At 43.6% G+C, this 19020-nt stretch overlaps 2 protein-coding genes and 1 non-coding gene across 5 annotated transcripts in view; 1 reads left to right on the top strand and 2 right to left on the bottom strand.

The window, feature by feature from the left end:
• Positions 1-9769, bottom strand: part of USP50 (ubiquitin specific peptidase 50) — a 33083-nt gene extending 23314 nt beyond the window's left edge. Inside the window, exons 1-3 of one of the 3 annotated variants that reach the window (XM_060174649.1) lie at positions 9585-9769; positions 4598-4765; positions 4154-4349 (exon numbers count right to left, since the gene is read on the bottom strand). In XM_060174649.1, coding sequence (XP_060030632.1) covers positions 4154-4349; positions 4598-4765; positions 9585-9664 — 444 coding nt within the window. In that variant the 5' untranslated portion in view covers positions 9665-9769. Of the gene's footprint in view, positions 1-4153; positions 4350-4597; positions 4793-9584 lie in introns of all 3 variants that reach the window. The other 2 variants (XM_060174648.1, XM_007531891.3) reach the window with 2 other exon arrangements.
• Positions 6375-6481, top strand: LOC132533565 (U6 spliceosomal RNA). The gene has a single exon (XR_009545429.1). It is a non-coding gene; the product is annotated as a U6 spliceosomal RNA (small nuclear RNA).
• Positions 9770-15847: 6078 nt separating the features above from the next.
• TRPM7 (transient receptor potential cation channel subfamily M member 7) overlaps positions 15848-19020 on the bottom strand; it is a 118487-nt gene continuing 115314 nt past the window's right edge. The window contains exon 39 of the mRNA XM_060174658.1: positions 15848-17305. Within this exon, the coding sequence (XP_060030641.1) occupies positions 17175-17305 (131 nt within the window). The 3' untranslated portion in view covers positions 15848-17174. The remainder of the gene's footprint in view (positions 17306-19020) is intronic.

A 19020-nucleotide genomic window follows, 5' to 3' on the forward strand; every position in this document is an offset into this window, starting at 1 on the left:
ATCAATGTGATCCACCACATCAACAAAAGCAAGACCAAAAACCACATGGTCATATCAATAGATGCAGAGAAAGCCTTTGACAAAATACAACATCCCTTTATGATCAAAACACTACAAAAAATAGGAATAGATGGAAAATTCCTGAAGATAGTGGAGTCTATATATAGCAAACCTACAGCCAACATCATACTCAATGGTGAAAAACTGGAAGCATTTCCCCTCAGATCAGGTACTAGACAGGGCTGCCCACTATCACCATTACTATTCAACATAGTGTTGGAAGCTCTTGCCATAGCAATCAGGCAGGAGCAAGGAATTCAAGGCATACAGACTGGAAGAGAAGAAGTCAAACTCTCCTTATTTGCAGATGACATGATAGTATACATGGAAAAACCTAAGGAATCTAGCAAGAAGCTTTTGGAAATCATCAGGCAATACAGTAATGTGTCAGGCTATAAAATTAACATTCAAAAGTCAGTGGCATTCCTCTATGCAAACACTAAGTTAGAAGAAATTGAAATCCAGAAATCAGTTCCTTTTTCTATAGCAACAAAAACAATAAAATATCTAGGAATAAACCTAACCAAAGAAGTGAAAGACTTGTATACTGAAAATTATGAGTCACTACTCAAAGAAATTGAAAAAGACACAAAGAAGTGGAAAGATATTCCATGCTCATGGGTTGGAAGAATTAACATCATCAAAATGAATATATTACCCAGAGCCATCTACAAATTTAATGCTATCCCCATCAAGATCCCAAGCACATTTTTTAGGAGAATAGAACAAATGCTACAAATGTTTATCTGGAACCAGAAAAGACCTAGAATTGCCAAAACAATCTTGAGAAAAAAGAACAAAACCGGAGGCATCACACTGCCAGATCTCAAACTATATTATAGGGCCATTGTCATCAAAACTGCTTGGTACTGGAACATGAACAGACACACTGACCAGTGGAATAGAATTGAGAGCCCAGAAATGAGGCCCCACACCTATGGACATCTAATCTTTGACAAAGGGGCCCAGACTATTACATGGGGAAAGCAGAGTCTCTTCAACAAATGGTGTTGGAAACAATGGGTTGAAACATGCAGAAGAATGAAGCTGAATCACTGTATTTCACCAAATACAAAAGTAAATTCCAAGTGGATCAAGGACTTGGATGTTAGACCAGAAACTATCAGATACTTAGAGGAAAATATTGGAAGAACTTTTTTCCGCATAAATTTTAAAGACATTTTCAATGAAACGAATCCAATTACAAGGAAGACTAAGGCAAGTATAAACCTATGGGACTACATCAAATTAAAAAGCTTCTTCACAGCAAAAGAAACCACTACCCAAATCAAGAGACCCCTCACAGAATGGGAGAAGATCTTTACATGCCATACATCAGATAAGAGTTTAATAACCAACATATATAAAGAGCTTACCAGACTCAACAACAAGACAACAAATAACCCCATCCAAAAATGGGAGGACTTGGACAGAATATTCACCACTAAAGAGATCCAAAAGGCTGAGAAACACATGAAAAAATGTTCCAAGTCTCTGATTGTCAGAGAAATGCAAATCAAGACAACAATGAGATACCACTTCACTCCTGTGAGAATGTCACACATCAGAAAAGGTAACATCAGCAAATGCTGGAGAGGGTGTGGGGTCAAAGGAACCCTCCTGCACTGCTGGTGGGAATGTCAATTGGTCCAACCTCTGTGGAGAACAGTCTGGAGAACTCTCAGAAGGCTAGAAATGGACCTACCCTATGACCCTGCAATCCCCCTCCTGGGGATATATCCTAAGGAACCCAACACATCCATCCAAAAAGATCTGTGTACACATATGTTCTTGGCAGCACAATTTGTAATAGCCAAAACCTGGAAGCAACCCAGGTGTCCAACAACAGATGAGTGGCTGAGCAAGTTGTGGTCTATATACACAATGGAATACTACTCAGCTGTAAAAAATGGTGACTTCACCGTTTTCAGCCGATCTTGGATGGACCTTGAAAAAATCATGTTGAGTGAAATAAGTCAGAAACAGAAGGATGAATATGGGATGATCTCACTCTCAGGCCGAAGTTGAAAAACAAGATTAGAAAAGAAAACACAAGTCGAACCTGAAATGGAATTGGAGTATTACACCAAAGTAAAAGACTCTGGGGTGGGTGGGTGGGTGGGGAGAATACAGGTCCATGAAAAATGATGAATGAAATAGTGGGGGTTGTATTGCTAAATGGGAATCTGGAGAATGTTATGCATGTAAAAAAAAAAAAAAGAAGTAGAAACGCAAAGCAGAAATTGACTGAGTTTGGAATATGGCACCAAAGTAAGAAAGCAGAAGTACACTAGAGTTTGCAGTGAGTATCTCCCTAATACTTCCTCTCCACTTTTCCAAGCTTTGGGTCCATGATTGCTCAACAATTTGTTTGGCTTTGTATGTTAACTCTCTTTTCAGTCACCAGGTTCCAGGTGTCATCAGGATGCCGGCCAGACTTCCCTGGATTGAAGACACCACCAATGTGTCCTGGAGCTCAGCTTCCCCAGAGACCCATCCTACTAGGGAAAGAGAGAGGCAGACTGGGAGTATGGACCGACCAGTCAACGCCCATGTTCAGCGAGGAAGCAATTACAGAAGCCAGACCTTCTACCTTCTGCAACCCTCAATGACCCTGGGTCCATGCTCCCAGAGGGATAGAGAATGGGAAAGCTATCGGGGGAGGGGGTGGGATATGGAGACTGGGCGGTGGGAATTGTGTGGAGTTGTACCCCTCCTACCCTATGGTTTTGTAAAAAAAAAAAAAAAAAAAAAAAAAAAAAAAGATAATAGAGTACAGTTCCACACTGAAAAAAAAAAAAAATTTATTTATTCCCTTTTGTTGCCCTTGTCTTATTGTTATAGTTATTATTGTCGATGTTATTGATGTTGTCGTTGTTGGATAGGACAGAGAGAAATGGAGAGAGGAGGGGAAGACGGGGGGGGGGGGAAAGACAGACACCTACAGACCTGCTTCACTGCCTATGAAGCAACTCACCTGCAGGTGGGGAGCCGGGGGCTCAAACTGGGATCCTTACACTCCGGTTCTTGTGCTTTGCGCCACCTGCACTTAACCTGCTGCACTACTGCTGAACTCCCCCCCACCTTTTTTTAAATATTTATTTATGCCCTTTTGTTGCCCTTGGTGTTTTATTGTAGTTATTGTTGTTGTTGTTGTAGGATAGGACACAGAGAAATGGAGAGAGGAGGGGAAGACAGAGATGGGAAGAGAAAGACAGACACCTGCAGACCTGCTTCACTGCTTGTGAAGCGACTCCCCTGCAAGTGGGGAGCCGGGGGCTCGAACCGGGATCCTTACTCAAGTCCTTGCGCTTTGCGCCACCTGTGCTTAAACCCGCTGTGTTACCACCCGACTCCCTCTTCTCTCCTTTTACTGACTAGAAAACACATTTTGAAAAGAGCAAATCATAAATTCCCAAGGCAGCACAATTTAACTAACCTTACTCTGTAGTTTGAATTTAGCCCATACTCAGGAATGTTTCCAGAAGCACAGCTTGGTGTCAGAGTTATTTTAAGGTCTCAGTTAAGTCCTCACTTTATGCTAGAGAAAGGTTCTTGGAAACCATGACTTTATAAGCAAAATGACAGAGTTAAACCGATTTGTTGGGCTATAGGAAAAGTCACGATGTATTTTTTTTCCTGTGCAAAAAAAATGCATCATGGGGGCCAGACTGTGGCATACTTGGTTAAGCGCAGACATTACAGTGTGCAAGGACTCAGGTTCAAGCACCTGGTCCCCACCTGCAGGGGGAAAGCTTCATGAGTAGTGAAACAGGGCTGCAGGTGTCCCTCTGTCTCTCTACCTCTATATCACCCCCTTCTTTCTCAATTTCAAACTCTGGAAATACTCAGTTCACTCTTCATGACAATCTCAGACATTCTGATTCAGTAATCCTGGAGTGAGATTCTCAGAGTCTGCAGTGTAAACGCTTCACAGGAGATTCTGATTGCTCAACTGAGTCTGGTCAACACAATTCTATTCAAACATTCACTCAGGCAGAAATGATGGAGCAAATGTGGGAACAAGGAATAGTCATTTACTAATAGAGCTGAAAACCAAGTATCCAATTTCCAGACCCTCCACCCTACTTACCCTTTTCAGAGCTTCGTGAAGTTCATTCAAGACATAAATCAAGAACTCCTGGGCGTCTTGTTGTGTCTTTTTCATAAACGCTGGATACAGGCTGCCAAGAGCTGACCGAAATATTTCTGGTGAGACACAGCCTGAGTCTCCAAGCCACATGTCTGTCATCACGTAGGCAAAAGCAGTGGCAACCTCACTGCAGTCTCTGGAAGGACAGAGGGATGGCCAGGTGGAACTCAAGCTAGTAACATCAGACCCCAAGTGAAGAGTCCTTCATGCCCTGTTTGAGCTTCCCCTTCCTGGTTTTCCTCCCACCAGACTGGCGTCTAGGGCACTGTAGAGTACACTGGTCTGTGTACTCTTAATAGAGCTGTCAGAGTGTTTCTCTCTTGACCTCACCTGTGTGGAGCTGAGCTTGGGGGTGGGGCTTCAGGCAAATGCAGAGGGACTTACTTCTGAAGAGCAGTCATGTACGTTCCAGAGAGAAAGTACTCCACCAGCGGCGAAATGCTGCAGAGACACTGCAAGATGGCGTTCATGTAGCATGTGTTGCCCAGGTTCCGTAGGCCAGTCACCCCCTGGAAATGGGGCTGGTTCTTCTCAGCCTCATTGTCTGCAAAGCTGTTATAGTGATCTGAACACTCTGAGCTGTTGGTGGCCCCCACCCGAGAAAGAAAGGAAAACATTTTGAGGGAGCGAAGTACATACAAGTGACAGGACCTTCTCAACTTCATGACCCAAAATTTATTCTTTAAAAAATGTTTTTTCTTATTTATAGGATAGAGACAGCTAGAAATCGAAAGGGAAGGGAATGATAGAGACAGAAAGACACCTACAGCACTGCTTTACCACTCGCAGAGCTTTCCCTCTGTAGGTGGGGACTGGTGGTTTGAACCCGGGTCCTTGCACATTGTAACACGTGTGCTCAACCAGGTGCGCCACCAACCGGGCCCCCCAAAAGGAGAATTCTTAACAAGACTTGTGTGCAACGCATGTCCCTACCAAGGACAGGACTTGAACCTGGGAGTCTCAGAGGTGGTGCTATCTAGTCTCTAAGTCTCTGAACACTGCCTGCAGCCAAATAAGACAGAGGAAAAAAAGTTTCTTCCTAGAACTACAAAGCAAGAGGCAATAAAAAAGAAACAAAGAAAAAAAACATAGCCTTCCTTTCAGGATTCTAGAATCGCTCTACTAAAAATGTAAGCCTTCTCTCTCTCCAAATCTCGTGGACCCTAAAACGAAATCTGGTCTTCAGCTAGTCAAACAGGGTTTTTTCCTTTTTCCTTTTTTTTGGAAAGATCAGGTTGTAATATAGGCTGAGCAAATCTCGTGGAAGTATAGGCAAGTGCGAGAAGTGGAGGCCCGGCTTTTCTGAGCCATCAGAGTGAATTGGAAAGGGCTGTTGGGAATAGCAGTTTATTAGCATTACAGGCTGTTGTGATTGCTCATTGGCAGCCTGTGGTGGGCAGCCTATTGCTGAGAGGAGAAGCTTCCTGTCATCTACAACAGGGGGCAGGTGTGTGAAAGCCCACCCTGCCCTTCATAGCTGCCTGACTCCATTTTGAATCAGGTTGTCTTTATTCAGCTTCACATTTCTCACTGTTTAGAGCCTCCCTCCAGTGAGAGTTGGGAACACAATTCTGGCTGCAGGTGTGATGTGAAATCTGTAATCTTGGGGAGTCAGGCGGTAGCAGCAGATTAAGCGCACGTGGCGCGAAGGCCAAGGGCCGGTAAGGGTCCCAGTTCGAGCCCCCAGCTCCCTACCTGCAGGGGAGTCACTTCACAGGTGGTGAAGCAGGTCTGTAGGTTTCTGTCCTCTCCCCCTCTCTGTCTTCCCCTCCTCTCTCCATTTCTCTCTGTCCTATCCAACAATGATGATATCAACAACAATAATAGCTACAACAACAATAAAAAGGGCAACAAAAAGGAAATAATAAATATTAAAAAATAAATAAATAAAAAGAAGAAATCTGTAATCTTAGGGGACAAGAGGTGGCTCACACACTACAGTGCACAAAGACCCAGGTTCAAGCCCCTGGTCCCCACCCGAAGGGGGAAAACTTCATTAGTGGTGAAGTAGGGCTGCAGGTGTCTCTGACTTCTCTATCTCCCCCTCCCTTCTCAAAATAAAATAAATCTTTAAAAATATGCATTATAAACCTTTATAAACCCTGTAATCCTATTAAACATCAAATCTCTAATAAAATAACATTAAAAAGAAAGAAAAAGTGTGCTCGCTTCGGCAGCACATATACTAAAATTGGAACGATACAGAGAAGATTAGCATGGCCCCTGCGCAAGGATGACACGCAAATTCGTGAAGTGTTCCATATTTTTTCTCATTTATTGCCACAGATGCACAAAATAAATAACCCAACATCACAAAAAAAAAAAAAGAAAGAAAAAATACTGGACAAAACAAAGCAAAAAACTACTCCCTTGAAGTATTGTTGATTCATCTTATGCATTTTTTTTTTTGCCTCCAGGGTTAGCACTGGGGCTCGGTGCCTGAACTAAGAATCCACTGTTCCTGGAGGCCATTTTTTCCCATTTTGTTGTCATTACTGTTATTGTTGCCATTGATGTTGTTGGAGAGGGCAGAGAGAAATGGAGAGAGGATGGGAAGACGGGGGGGGGGAGAGAAAGAGAGACACCTGCAGACCTGCTTCATTAATTGTGAAGCAACCCTGCAGGTGGGGAGCCGGGGCCTCGAACTGGGATCCTTGATTTGGTCCTTGCGTTTTTGCACCATGTGCGCTTAATCCACTGTGCTACTGCCCACCCGCCTAGCTTATGCAATTTGAGGGGAATTATGCTTCACCCACTCCCCCAGCTCCAACTAAGTCCCCCTCCCCACCCACTAAGAAAGACCTTCCCTGGCAGTCAAATCTTATGTCAGATGGAAAGTGCTTAGTGACTAGAAACCTTTGAAGTAAACATTTGAGTAACAAGAGAGAGAAGGGGGACTCTCAGGCATCTCCATTCTTCAACTTTTTAAAAAAAGTATTTTATTTTATTTTTGAGAGAGAGGCAGAGAGAGAAAGACACAGAGAGAAACACCAGAGCACTGCTTATGGTGGTGCAGGGGACTGAACCTGGGACTTCGGAGCCTCAGGCATGAGAGTCTCTTTGCATAACCATTATGCTATCTACCCCCACCCCAACTTTTTTTTTTTTTTTTACCAGAGCACTGTTCAGCTCTGGCTTATGGTGGTGCAGGGGATTGAACCTGGGACTTTGGAGCCTCAGGCATGAGATAACTTTTTTTTTTAAAGATTTTTATTTATTGATTAATGGTGTGTGTGATAACTTTTTTTTTTAAAGATTTTTATTTATTGATTAATGGTGTGTGTGTGTGTGTGTGTGTGTGTGTGTGTGTGTGTGTGTACACCAGAGCATCACTCTGGCATCTGTGATGCCTGGAATTGATTTGGGGACCTCATGGGCTTTATCTACTGTGCCACCTCCTGGTTTGCAAAGATTTACTGAATTTATGCATATGAGAAAATGAGAGAGAAACCACAGCACTATTCAAACATCATGAAGTGCTGGGCATCAAACCGGGAATCTTATAGACACACATGCCTATCTTTTCCAGGTCCTAAGAACTAGAAATTATCTCAGAGCATTGAGTCAATATTATCCCCTTAAAGTTCATCATTCACCCCACTATAGTTGGTTGAGACGTTGGATGGCAAATCTAGTAGAGAGGGTTCTGTCTTCTTCTTTTGAATTTATTTATTCATGAGAAAGATGGGAGAGAGAAAGAACCAGACATCACTCTGGTACATGTGCTGCCGGGGATTGAACTCAGGACCTCACGCTTGAAAGTCCAATGCTTTATCCACTGTGCCACCTCCTGGATCATGAGGATTCTGTCTTCTATAATGTAGTGGGGCATGCGGCAAAATCACTAGGGGCATTACTACAGTCACGACATTATTGATATAATGCCACCTGCCTTATGGCAATGTTGTGAGAATTAGGTTAAACGGTGCAAGGCATGTGGCATAAATCACACAGCTCCTAAGTGCTCACCTGAAAACACTTCAGAGGAGGCGACCAATCTGGATTGTTTGTTTGTTTGTTTGTTTTACCAGAGCACTGCTCAGCTCTGGCTTATGGTGATGCCGGGGATTGAACCTGGGACTTTGTAGCCTCAGACATGAGAGTCTCTTTGCATCTAGCCCTGCCCGATCTGGAATGTTCTTCACAGTCAGCTCTGGAATCAGCGCAGCCTAGTGAATCATCCAAACTTGCACAGAGAACCCTGGGCCCTGAGGGAGTTCCCCTACCCCTGGGATTCCTTTGGTTATATGGCTTGGCACCAGGCAGCCCAGGAGCTCTATTCTTATTATTTTATTTTTAATTTTTTAAATTATCTTTATTTAATGGATAGAGACAGAAATCAAGAGGGAAGAGGGTGATAGAGAGGGAGAGAGACAGAGACACCTGCTGCCCTGCTTCACCACTCGCAAAGCTTTCCACCTGTGGGTGGAGACTGGGGGCTCAAACCCAGGTCCTTTCACATTGTAACGTGTGCACTCAACCGGGTGCGCCATTACTCAGCCCCAGGAGCTCTGTTCTTTATGACATTTCCTCCATACACAGGTGTTTCTAAGCCACTTCACCGCAGGACCCCTACTCGAGTTGAAAAATGTTCACTATCCCGTGGATGCTGGCTTCCACTTTTCTGTTCTGATGACATGGAAGGGAAGCCCTGAACTGTCAGGGCTATCTTAGGGGTAGATACTGCCTATTCAGGAACATTTTCCCTTTCTTTGGCCTTCCCCAATGAGTCACACCTGGGGCGGGGGAGATTTGAGAGAACCCCTCACTCCTTTGAGCTCCATCTGCCACCATGACTTCCTTTGTCTTTGTTTCAAAGGTTTTATTCATTTATTAACAAGAAAGATAGAAGGAGAGAGGAATAACCAGATATAACTCTGGTACGTGTTGCTGCTGGGGATTGAACTGAGAGACCTCATTCTTGAGAGTCCAATGTCGTATCCACTGTGCCACCTCCCGGACCACTCCCTCCCTCCCTTCCTCTTTTTTCCCCCTCCTTTCTTTCTCTTTCTTTCTTTCTTTCTTTCTTTCTTTCTTTCTTTCTTTCTTTCTTTCTTTCTTTCCTTCTTTCCTTCCTTCCTTCCTTCCTTTCTCTCTTTCTCTCTTTCTCTTTCTTTCTTGCTTTCTTTCTTCGTTAAGTAGGATAGAGAAAAATCAAGGGTGGGCAGGGAGATAGAGAAGGAGCGAGAAAGAGAGAGACCTGTAGCACTGCTTCAATGCTCATTACACTTCCCCCCTATGGGTGGGGACTGGGGTTTAAACCTGAGCCCTTTCGAAGGTAATGCGTGCATTCAAGTGGGTGTGCCACCACCCAGCCCCTCCAGCATCCGTAGTAAGCAGATCTAGAAAGCCACAGCAGGCAGAGACTCACAGGATGTAGTAGATACTGAAGTCATCCACAGGGAAAGGCCTCTGCGAAGTCATCTTTGTGGAACCACGCTGGTCTTGCATTTCTACTCAGGAGCTGCATCTAAGCCATGTGCCTTCATTTCGCTCCTCGTTTGTAATACACAATTTCCCTGCTTCTCATTTGTCCTGCAGACAGTGTTCCAACTCAGATTTTTCCATGCATCATAATCCTCCCCTTTCATGACAGGATTCTAGCCTGTTGCCGCAAGATACTGTTACTTGGCTGCTCAAAAACTTCTAAAAGAGCAGGTGGCGCAAAGCACAAGGACCAGCATAAGGATCCCGGTTCAAGCCCCTGGCTCCCCACCTGCCAGGGAGCCGCTTCACAGGCGGTGAAGCAGGTCTGCAGGTGTCTATCTTTCTCTGCCCCTCTCTGTCTTCCCCTCCTCTCTCCATTTCTCTCTGTCCTATCCAACAATGACGGCATCAACAACAACAACAATAATAACTACAACAATAAAACAAGGGCAGCAAAAGGGAATAAATAAAAAATATTTTTAAAAAAACTTCTAAAAGATGCCAGTGCCTGAACTGCACCTAAAATAATCTCTTTGCCCCATCACTCAGTTTCTCCCTAGTGCCTATAACACACACACACACACACACACACACACACACACACACACACACACACACACACACACACGAAACACTGCAGAGATCAGTCAGCTATGAAGCAAGTGCATTTGAAAGGCAGCATTTGAGCATCTAAAAGTGAGGGTATACTGGTGTTCTTTGTACTATTCTTGCAACTTTTCTGCAAGTTTGAAATTATCTTTTTAAAAAATATTAGAGACAGAGAAACTGGGAGGAGAGGGGAAGATAGAGAGGGAGAGAGACAGAGAGACCCCTGTAGCATTGCTTTACCATTTGCAAAACATTCCCCCTGCAGGTTGGGACCTGGGTCTTGAGCCCAGTTCCTTAAGCATTATAACATGTGTGCTCAACCAGATGTGCCACCACCTGGCCCCAAGTCTGAAACTATCTTAAACTAAAAGGGCAAAACAAACAAAAACACAAAAATGAAATAGATGCACTTTACAGATGTGTCTCTGAGATACATTATTCACTTACTTACCAGAGCACTGCTCAGCTCTGGTTTATGGTGGTGCGTGGGATAGAACCCGGGACATTGGAGTCTCAGGCAAAGCCTCTCTTTGCACAACCATTATGCATCTACCCCTGCCCTGAGACATTACTAGTAAAAACAAAAATGAACAAAAAACCTCAGGTACTTTTTTTTCTTGCCATGCCCTCCTCACCTACTGCCTATTTTACGTCCCTCAGTTACTGCAATGCTAGCCTTGTCAGCCAAAGTAAGGACTACAAAAGCTGAGTAAGGGCAAGAGACTGACAAACTTTTTTTCCTCCAGGGTTATTGCTGGGCTCGGTGCCTGCACCATGAATCCACTGCTCCTGGAGGCCATTTTCCCCCCCTTTTGTTGCCCCTGTTGTTGTAGCCTCGTTGTGGTTATTATTATTGCCATTGTTGATGTTGTTCGTTGTTGGATAGGACAGAGAGAAATGGAGATAGAGGGGGAGAGAAAGATAGACACCTGCAAACCTGCTTCACCGCCTGTGAAGCGACTCCCCTGCAGGTGGGGAGCCGGGGGCTCGAACTAGGATCCTTACACCAGTACTTGCGCTTCATTCCACATGCACTTAACCCACTGCGCCACCATCCGACCCTTTAATGATGACTCTTTAGTCACTACCAGGCCACCCCATCACCTGGGTCCCTAGTCAGGGAGTCCTGGGATTCCCACACAGACATGATGGGCCTAGACCCCTAACAGATCCCTCTCTCCACTATCACTGGTCATCTCCATCAGAAACAACATAATGGACCTCTTTGTGGGCCCCTATAGGACCTACCCCTCAATATGGATCAACAATGGTAGGGAATGGTCCATTCTCCAAAGGGAGGTTGGGCAACATACTCTACCTACTACCTGAGGAAGATGGGTCCAGAAATTAGTGTAGCCTAGAATGTTCCTAGCCATGACCACAGAATGTGAGCTCAGACCTACAGGGATGCAGAGGTTACACAGGTGTCTTTCTCCCCCGCTCTGTCTTCCCCTCCACTCTCCATTTCTCTGTCCTATCCAACAATGATGACATCAATAACAACAATAACTACAACAACAAAACAAGGGCAACAAAAGGGAAATAAAAGCAAAAAAAAAAAAAAAATGGACCGGGGAAGACAGAGGGGGAGAGAAAGAGAGACACACCTGCAGACCTGCTTCATCGCCTGTGAAACAAACCCCCTGTAGGTGGGGAGTGGGGGCCTCTAACCGGGATCCTTATGCCGACCCCTGTACTTCGCATCATGTGCACTTAACCCACTATGCCACCGCCTGGCTCCCATGTAATATATATATATATATATAAAATTTGCCCCAGGGTTATTGCCAGGGCTTGGTGCCTGTACCACGAATCCACTCTCCTGGAGACCATTTTTTCCCCTTGTTGTTCCATCATTGTTGTTGGGTAGGACAGAAAGAAATGGAGAAAGGAGGGGAAGAGGGAGAGAAAGAAAAACACCTGCAGACCTGCTTCACCGCCTATGTAGTGAATCCCCTACAGATGGGGAGCCGGGGGCTGGAACTGGGATCTTTACGCCGGTCCTTGCGCTTTACACCACATGTGCTTAACCGGTGTGCTACCCCCTCCTCCCCCTCCCTGTGTAATATATTTTTATGCATTTGTTGACCATCCTTGTCTTTCCGTCTTCTTGGAAAGATGTCTATTTAGATCCTTTGCCCAGTTTTCTCCTTAAAATATTTTTAGTTCTTATTGGATAGAGACAGAGAAATAGAGAGGGATGGGGAGGAGGGAGAGACACCTGCAGCCCTACTTCACCGCTTGTGAAGCTTTTCCATCAGGTGGGGTGAAGGGCTTGAACCCGGGTTCTTGTATTCTGTAATGTGTGCCTTTAACCAGGTGTACCACTGCCTGGCCCCCAGTTTTTTTTCCAAATCATTTTTTTTGCCTCCAGGTCTATTGCTGGGACCCAGTGCCTTCACCAGGAATCCACTGCTCCTGGAGGCTATTTTTTTTCCTTTTGTTGGCCTCATTGTTTTATAGTTGTGACTATTGTTTTTTTTTTAATTTTTTATTTATTCGCTTTTGTTGCACTTGTTGTTTTATTGTTGTAGTTATTGGATAGGACAGAAATGGAGAGAGGAAGGGAAGACAGAGAGGGGGAGAGAAAGATAGACACCTGCAGACCCCTGCAGGTGGGGAGCCGGGGTTCGAACCGGGATCCTTATGCCAGTCCTTGTGCTTTGCGCCACCCGCGCTTAACTTGCTGCGCTACAGCCCGACTCCCAGTTGTGACTATTGTTATTGCTGTCATTGTTGTGGGATAAGACAGAGAGAAATCGAGAGAGGAGAGGAAGACAGAGGGGAGAGAAAGACACCTACAGACCTGCTTCACCGCTTGTGAAGCAACTCCCCTGTAGGTGGGGAACCGGGGGCTCGAACTGGGATCCTTAAGCCGGTCCTTGCGCTTTGCGCCATGTGTGCACAACCCGCTGCGCTACCACCCAACCCCCCCCCCCAATCATTTTATTAAGGAAGTATGTTTATAGGACAGCATTTGACATACAGATACAATTCCTCTGATGGGTGTCTGCACACTAACTCCCACCATCAATTCAAAGTCCTTCACTACTGTGTACTGGATCTTCACACTTTATCCCCTCAAGAATTCTTTAAGGGTGGGGGTAGATAGCGTAATGGTTATGCAAAGAGACTCTCATGCCTGAGGCTCTGAAGTCCCAGGTTCAATCCTCTGTTCCACCATAAGAATTTATCAGTGGTGGTCCAGAGGTGGCGCAGTGGATAAAGAAAGCACTGGATTATCAACCATGAGGTCCTGAGTTCGATCCCTGGCAGCACATGTACCAGAGTGATGGCTGGTTCTTTCTCTTCTCCTATCTTTCTCATGAATAAATAAATTCTAAAACAAAAAAAAAAACAAAACTGATCAGTGCTCTGGTTAAGAAAAAAAGTTTTGTGGGCTGGGAGGTGGCACAGTGGATAAAGCATTGGACTTTCAAGCATGAGGTAAAGCATTGGACTCTCAAGCATGAGGTCCTGAGTTCAATCCCCGGCAGCACATGGACCAGAATGATGTGTCTGGTTATTTCTCTCCTATCCTTCTCATTAATAAAATATTAAAGTACACACACACACTCAAATTTCTTGACATCTGGGTTATTTCCAAGTTTGAGCCGTTACTAACAGTGCTGCTATGAACGTAAGTGTGTATAGGTCTCTTTGGACAGGTTTTAACTTAGATTTAAAAAAAAAAGCTTTATTTACTGGATAGAGACAGCCAGAAATTGAAGAGGGTGATAGAGAGCTCTAGAGGCACCTGAAACACTGCTTCACCACTTGCAAAGCTTTCCCCCTGTAGGTGGGGACCAGGGCCTCAAACCTGGGTCTTTGTGCATTGTAACATGGTGCCCATCCAGGTGTTCTACCATCTGGCCCCATAGGTGTTCTTGGGTAAATCCCTAGGAAAGGAATTGCAGGATGGAAGGGTAGGTCCATGTCTTGAATTCCGAAAAATCTCCAGATTGCTTTCTTCAGGGTTCTGGACCACTCTACGTTCCCACCAACAGTACAGACTTCCTTTCGCCCCACATCTTCACCAGCAACTGCTGCTTCTGTCCTTTCTCATGTATGAGATTCTCATGAATGGTATTGCATTTCCGGCTTTATTTATTTGCATTTAAAGCATCAGTGTCTATTGGCCACGTAGATATTTTCTTTGGCGAAGATTCTGTCCATGACCTCTAATATTTTGAAAACTATTTATGTACTTACTTATGGGGGGGGGAGAACCAGGTAAGAAACATGATTTTCTTCTTCTTTATATCTTAACTCTTTTTCAGCCACCAGGTTCCAGATGCTACCATGATGTCAATCTGACTTCCCTGGGCAGACGACTTCATCAGTGTCCTGAAGCCCCACCTCCCCAGAACCCCACCCCACGAGGGAAAGAGAGAGACAGGCTGGGAGTATGGATTGACCTGTCAACATCCATGTTCAGTAGAGAAGCAATTACAGAAGGCTGACCTCCCACCTTCTGCATCCCACAATGGCCCTGGGTCCATACTCCCAGAGGGATGAAAAGAAGGGATAGGATACAAAGTTCTGGGGATTGTATGAATTGTACCCCTCCTATCCGATATAGTTTTGTTAATATTTCCCTCTTAAAATTAAAAAAAGTATGATTTTCAGCTAAACTGTTACATCTTTGAATAAAACATTTAGTACAGAAATGATCAAGGATCACACTTGAAAGTTAATATACTATGGGGCTTCTGAGTATAGATGAGAGCCAGGCTGCTTGGGTTGAATCCTACCTCGTGCTGCTACTTACTAGTCAAAGTATTTTAGGGGCTGAGGAGATAGCATAATGGTTATGCACAAAGGCTCTCATGCCTGAAGCTCAAGTCCCAAGCTCAGTACCCAGCGCCACTATAGCCAGAGCTGAGCAGTGCACACATCTCCATGCGTGCAGACCGGGTCTAAGTCCTGGGCACCACATGGGCATGCCATGTATTACTGGCATGGTAACTCTCCTGCAAACGGGACGCTTCATGAACAGTGACACAGTGCTGTGGTGTCTCCACTTGCAGCAGTGGAACTTCAAAGGTACAAAGCCTAGAGCTCCTGTGGTCCAGGAGCTGGCACAGTGGACAAAGCATTAGACTCTCAAGCATGAGGTCCTGAATTCAATCCCCAGCAGTACATGTACCAGAGTGATGTCTGGTTCCTTCTCTCCTATCTTTCTAATTAATAAATAAAATCTAAAACAAAACAAAACAAAAACAAACAAACAAGAAAACAAATGGCAAAAACAAAGCTCTGGGCTTCAATATAAATGAAACACTTTATAACTTGACAGTTACTTAAGCATAATGCCTTGATTTTCCTATCTGCTAAAGCACTCTCTGTAAGATGAGTGAACCAAAAAAAGTACAGAAATGCCTCACACATAGTAAGCATTAAATGTTATACATTAAGAAAGAAGACACAACAGGAAAGGAAGATCAGTTTAGATACTATATAGGACAGGAGAATAAAAAGCACATAGATCTGGTCTGCAAATGGTTCATTAAAAAAAATAAATTAAAAAAACCCCGAAAATAAACTGACACTCTGATATCAGATATATTTTTTGAATAATGAAATGCACTAAGCATCTGTAAACAAGAATAAATTTATTTAATTTCTTTTAAAGATTTAATGATATACAAAATGTATATAGTATAATATCTTCTTTCTCCTCCCCCATCAATATCAGACACTATTTAAACAGCTTATCTCTTCTTGCCTTGTCTGTATCTATGAGATACACTACTGAATAAAAATGAGATTTACACTGCTCCCTCCCAGATAAAAACTGAAATTAGTACCTAGAAAAAAAAAAAAATCAAAGTATGAAACTTTAGACAGATGAAAAGCTTTTCTTATTGTTGAATACTCAACAATATCTGGGGCAGCTTAATTACATTTTATTGGCATAAAGTTGCATTGCAATCTCCCGACATTATGTAATGATAAGCCAACTCAATTTCTTAAATAAGTACCATAAAAATTCATGTTCAGGTGTTCCTATAAACTTTACATATATATGCAAGAGTTCATTTTACATTCTGATTTGATATACCAGTCAATAAAATCTTTGGAGAAGTACAGAACTTCCAGGTTGCCACCTGGGAAAAGTACTTTAACCTTTCATAATCTCTCTTAAATAGTGAGCTGAGTCTCCCCTTCATAGATCTGTTCTCTCTGATAGATCTAGGTCAGGTCATTTAGTTCATCATGGCTTTCTTCTCAACAGGGACTTGATAAAACAAATGTTAAAATAAAGCATTAATCCTTTTGCACAATTTGGGCTCTATTTAACAAAGAAACTAGTTCTATCTTTAAATATGAGCCTAACCCTGATTCATAAAGTCTCTCCTAGAAAATGGTTTTCAGCTTGGGCTTCTTATATTTCTGTCAATTTAAAATTACAAATCATCTTCTTTGCCAAGGCCTAGCTGAAAACTAGTGACGTAATTCTTTGAACACACTTAAACACTCTGAGGAAGATCTCTGACTGCCATTTAACCAACAGGCTGGGTGATTTCTTCATTTCACTAGCTGATGGCAGTAACCAGCGGCCAGTAAAACCTGCACAGACACCTAACTTTGGTTAATGGTATTGCACCACATGAGAGAGGGTACCTACTACCCTGTCAGAACAAAGTCAAATGAAATCCTCTGCAAAAAGAGCCCTTTAAAAAGGTATAAATACTAATTTATTTTCCTTTACCTTTAAAATGTAACAGCTCCCAGCTGTATCCTATAGGGAGTTTCTGACTGACTGGTTTAATCAGGTCAGAAGAGTATTGACCTTTCAAACTGTGCCTGAGTCAGCATTCAGCATGCAAACACATCTCTGTCTGACCAAATGATTTCTCCTGAAGGAAAAGTGACACTAACATTTTGGTGAGGCATAGGCAAAACCAATGAGTCAGCAATGTTATAACATCAGACGAATGGAATTAGCTGATTCTGATTCTTTGGTGGAATTTCCAGGCTGAAGAGTCAAATCTGAAGGCTCGTCCTGAGGAAATATAATCTTATCAGGTGTGTAGTCATTCCTCTTCAGATCTACATGCAACATGGGGGGGGAGGGGCGAAAGGGAAGAAAAGTCAGTATTTCTTTCTAGACATGAATCACCAAGGACATTTCTTCTCAAATGTGCTACGTCTACTTTTTATTTGTATTTATTTACTATTGGATAGAGAAAGAGAGAAGCTGAGAGAGAGGAAGATAGAGTGGGAAAGAGACAGACACCTGCAGCACTGTTTCACCACTTGTGAAGCTTTCCTTCTACAGGTGGGGGCCAGGGGCTTGAACCTGGGTCTTTATGCACTGTAATGTGTGCACTTAACCAGGTGCACCACCGCCTGGGCCCGCAGGTCTACTTTTTAAGTAGACTTATAAACTCAACATTCACAAAATATACACAATGAAATGGTTAATTCATTAAGTAAGCTGATATTCTTAAAGGCAATCAATGAAAAACAGAGAGAGAACAGAATTTTAGGAAACAATGCTTAGAAGAAAAAATTGTTGAAGGCCAGATTAGAGATGGTGTATGTGATCCTGCTAGACAGGGGAGGGAGAAAAGTTATAGGAGATGACATGTCACGTGAGCAGAGACCAGATTACAGAGAAGTGGCCTATACAAGCTCTAGGAAGGCATGTTACCTAGAGGAAGGCTTACTGCAAAGACTCCAAGAAGGAAATAGATTTGCATGGTTTTTAGGAAATATTTATTGGGCAGAGGGTAGATAGCAAAATGGTTATGCAAACAGACGCTCAAGTCTAAGGCTCCAAAGTCACAGGTTTAATCCCCCACACCATAAGCCAGAGCTGAAGAGTGCTCTCGTGGGGGGTGGAGAGGGGGGGTGGGAAAGTTTTATTTACAAGAGAGAGAAAACATGAGGGTGTAAGTGAACCAGAGCATCACTCTGGCACATGTGATGCTGAAAGTCAGGCTCAGGACCTCGTGTTTCATCAGAGTCCAGTGCACCACCTCCCAAACCATGGACTTGTATGTTTTAGGAGGCAGTGTGGCGGGGCCACGCGATGGTGCAGTGTCTAAGCACTCACATTAAAGTGTGCAAGGACCAAGGTTCAAGCCCCTGGTCCCCATCTGCAGGGAGAAAGCTTTCTCTCTCTTAAAAAAAATAAAGAGGCAGTGTGGCTTACAATGATGAACAAGGGGAAGACTAGTAGATGAAGGTGGACAAGTGGGTAATGGTCAAGAGCTGTCAAACTCCTGTAAGCTAATCTGGCCTGTATTACAAAACACTTTTTAATGCTTTACTAGCCTTTGTATGGCTACTTCTGTACTACCAAGGTAGTATACACAGCATATGACTCAGAGAAAATAATATTTCCTTGATTGCCTTTTACAGAAAAGAATGCTGGCTACTGTTTCACAGGATAAAAGCTAAGATAAGTACATACTGCAATGAAAATTCACTACATGGCAGTGAGAAGTTATTAGGAAGAAACTACCTAATTTGTTTTAAATGAATGCTCTGAATGTCATGTAAAGTCTTGTCAGTAAAGGGGCGACAGCCAAGAATCCAGGAAACAAGGTGGTGACAACGAAGATGAGGAAAAATAGATGAATTCCAGGGAAATTTCAGAATCCGAGTAGATATAACAGACTGGGTATGACATTCAAGAGAAGAAAGAAATGTAGGGGCCGGGTGGTGCTGCACCTGGCTGAGCACACATTACAATGCACAAGGACCTGGGTTTGAGCCCCTAGTCTCTACCTGCAGGGAAGCTTTGCATGTGGTGAAGC

Source organism: Erinaceus europaeus, chromosome 16 (genome assembly GCF_950295315.1).
Source record: "Erinaceus europaeus chromosome 16, mEriEur2.1, whole genome shotgun sequence".
Lineage (NCBI taxonomy): Eukaryota > Metazoa > Chordata > Mammalia > Eulipotyphla > Erinaceidae > Erinaceus > Erinaceus europaeus.